The sequence below is a fragment of the Schistocerca nitens genome, chromosome 10, assembly GCF_023898315.1.
Source record: "Schistocerca nitens isolate TAMUIC-IGC-003100 chromosome 10, iqSchNite1.1, whole genome shotgun sequence".
Classification (NCBI taxonomy): Eukaryota; Metazoa; Arthropoda; class Insecta; order Orthoptera; family Acrididae; genus Schistocerca; species Schistocerca nitens.
This window is the reverse complement of record NC_064623.1, coordinates 219,215,778-219,218,515: the sequence shown is the minus strand read 5'-3', so window position 1 is coordinate 219,218,515 and position 2,738 is coordinate 219,215,778. Positions and strand designations below refer to the sequence as shown.

The 2,738-nt window shown below is 36.1% G+C and overlaps 1 protein-coding gene across 2 annotated transcripts in view; it reads left to right on the top strand.

Annotated features, from left to right (window-relative positions):
- The window catches only part of LOC126210222 (uncharacterized), a 103,216-nt gene extending 102,161 nt beyond the window's left edge, over positions 1-1,055 (top strand). The window contains exon 6 of one of the 2 annotated variants that reach the window (XR_007540629.1): positions 836-1,041. Coding sequence is in view for 1 of the 2 variants with exons in the window: in XM_049939404.1 (XP_049795361.1) it covers positions 836-913 (78 nt within the window). In the remaining variant the exon portion in view is untranslated. Of the gene's footprint in view, positions 1-835 lie in introns of both variants that reach the window. The other variant, XM_049939404.1, reaches the window with a different exon arrangement.
- Positions 1,056-2,738: the final 1,683 nt, after the last annotated feature.

Sequence of the window (2,738 nt, the reverse complement as noted above, 5' to 3'; positions counted from 1 at the left end):
CATGAAATTATTAGGCTACCTCTTCATCATTGGCATTTCAATGCTGGTATGCTATGTGCATGGATACATATAAAATTGTTTCTGCAAACGACAAAAAGCTTACCATCTACAGAGTTGAAAATGTCTTGTGGTAGCATTGAATCAAGTGACTAGTAGTGAGATAGGGAAGTAAATGGTGAATGCCAATGCAGCTGTTAGCCATGCTACAGCCAGAAAAGAAGGCATTTTGGAAAGCTGTTGGAAAAAATTACACATCTGGAAGGGTGCAGTGATAGTTCTAAGAGTGCAAAATAGAGGGGGGGGGGGGGTATTACAATCTGATTGTGACTGATGTGAGATGGTGTTTTTCCATTGGCATAGCTGCAATCCACTTAAAAATTTAAAAGGAGAATGTCCCATCAGCCATTAATCACCTCACAAGTACTTTGTTCAGATTGTAACTGTTTACGTACTGACTGGTTATTATGTTGTTCAATAAAAACAAACTTTCAGTGTACAAGTCGTTGCAGTTTTTTTGTTTGTTATTGCTGCTGCTGCTAGAGTAAAAGTCCCTGCTACCAGGTCCCCTACACCAACATCTGTCAACATTGCCATTTGACCACATGAACTGTTAGTAACAGTCATTTGTCTCAAAGGCTACAATTTGTGATGACCAGTAGATGGGGGCTTCTTTCTAGATTAAATTTAATGTTAATCATTTCACTGTTTAAGTGTACACCATTTGACTTTTGTTTCAAATTGTGTTGGCAGGTCATCAGAAAGATGGCAGCTTTGCATATCTCAATTGTTGTCATCATCACTCCTACTCATTAATACATTATTCTTTTTATTGCAGGAGCGGGACTCCAGTTTACAAGAATTATTTGAAATTGTTGAGAGAATGCCGAAGAATATCAAGGGCCCTAAACTGTAAATTCATTTCATTACAGGAGCTGGATTCCAATTTACAGAAATTGATTGGAAAATCCGTTTCTGTAAACTGGAGTCCAGCTCCTGCAATAAAAACATTTAGCTGAGATAAATATTTATTTACAAAAATCAAATACCAACTTAACTATGATCATTATTTATTTAGTTAGTGTTTAAAAAAATAAAAGTTTATTAAAACCAAAATAACTCTTTATTACACTTCTAGTCCTAACACTTCCAATAATTGAAAACTAACATCCTAAAACCATCTCTAAATTATTACATGCTTTTGTCTCACAGAAAAATATGACCTATTTTTCAAGAAAAGAGCCACGAAAACTTGGATCTCACCTAATCCATTACTAGGTGAATATCAGTTGGATCATGTAATGATCTCCCGTGTAAATACAGTAGAAATCATGAAACTTAAAGTCCTTAATCGACTAGACCTAGATTCCGACCATTACCCAACAAAATTCTCCCTAGATGTCATTCCAGAAAAAAGAAAATTCACTAAAAAGTCTCCAAACCGTAAATATGATGTACAAAAGATAAATGGTAATGAAAAATTTACAAAAGAAACGCAAAATTTAAAACCACAAAATTGGCAACAACTGCAAGCAGGACTTTTAAATGCAGCTGAAACTGTAGCACCGCAAACAAGAACACGTAAACACCCATGGTGGACAGATGAGTGTGACCAACTGATAAATCTCAGACAACAGGTGTGGCAAGATCTCAAAGATACCAGGAAAACAGTCACAAGAGCAATACGAACAGTCCGTAAACAACACTAAGAAAAAAAATTGCAAGACATAGAAAATGATTTCAAGAAAAACAATTCCCGAACTTTCTACAGAGTATTCAAACAAAAATTAACAAAGTACTCTCCTCCATCACTCCAGTTCAAAAATGACCATGGGGAAATTGCTCATACCAACACCGAAAACTGAACTTGCAAAATACTTTTCTAAATTACTTAATTGTGAAAAGCCTGCAGAAAAATTTGAGTTCCATCGTACACAACGAAACCCAGACTCAAAGCCACCAAGTTTACAAGAGATTAAAGAGATAATTCAGTCACTGAAAAATAACAAAGCATCAGGAGAAGACCAAATCATCGCAGAATTATGGAAAAATGCAGGAGAAAATCTTATCGCAAAACTCAAAGAAATTATACATGAAATCTGGAAAACTGAAAAAATCCCCACAGATTGGAAGACTGCAATCATACATTCTCTGTACAAAAAAAGGAAGTAAAACAGACCCCAACAACTATCGTGGAATCCCTTTATTGTCAGTAACATACAAAATTCTGTCTAAAGCCCTACTAAACCGCGCAGAACCTCAGCTGGATTCAAAACTAGGCAAATACCAAGGTGGGTTCAGAAAAGGTCGATCATGTGTAGAACAAATCCTTAACTTGAAAAACTCAATGAAATATTTACACAGTACTTCAATCAAAAGTTATGTCATCACGTTCGTCGACTTTAAAAAGGCATATGACAGTATAGACCGAGAATCCCTTTTTGAAGTATTAGCAGAATTTGGACTAGATCAAAAGACAACAAACATCATACAAGAAACACTCACGGAGATCAAATCCAAAGTAAAATTTATGGGAGAATTGAGCACAGAATTTGAAATAGACACAGGAGTACGACAAGGGGATGTACTGTCCTCAGTGCTCTTGAAAAAGTTGTTAGAGAATGGAGAAAAGCAGGTGCACCAGCACACAGACTGGGACCAAGACATAAGGTCATAGAATTAGACTGTTTAGCATTTGATGATATGGCACTGATCGCACAAGACATTACCGATGCACAGAA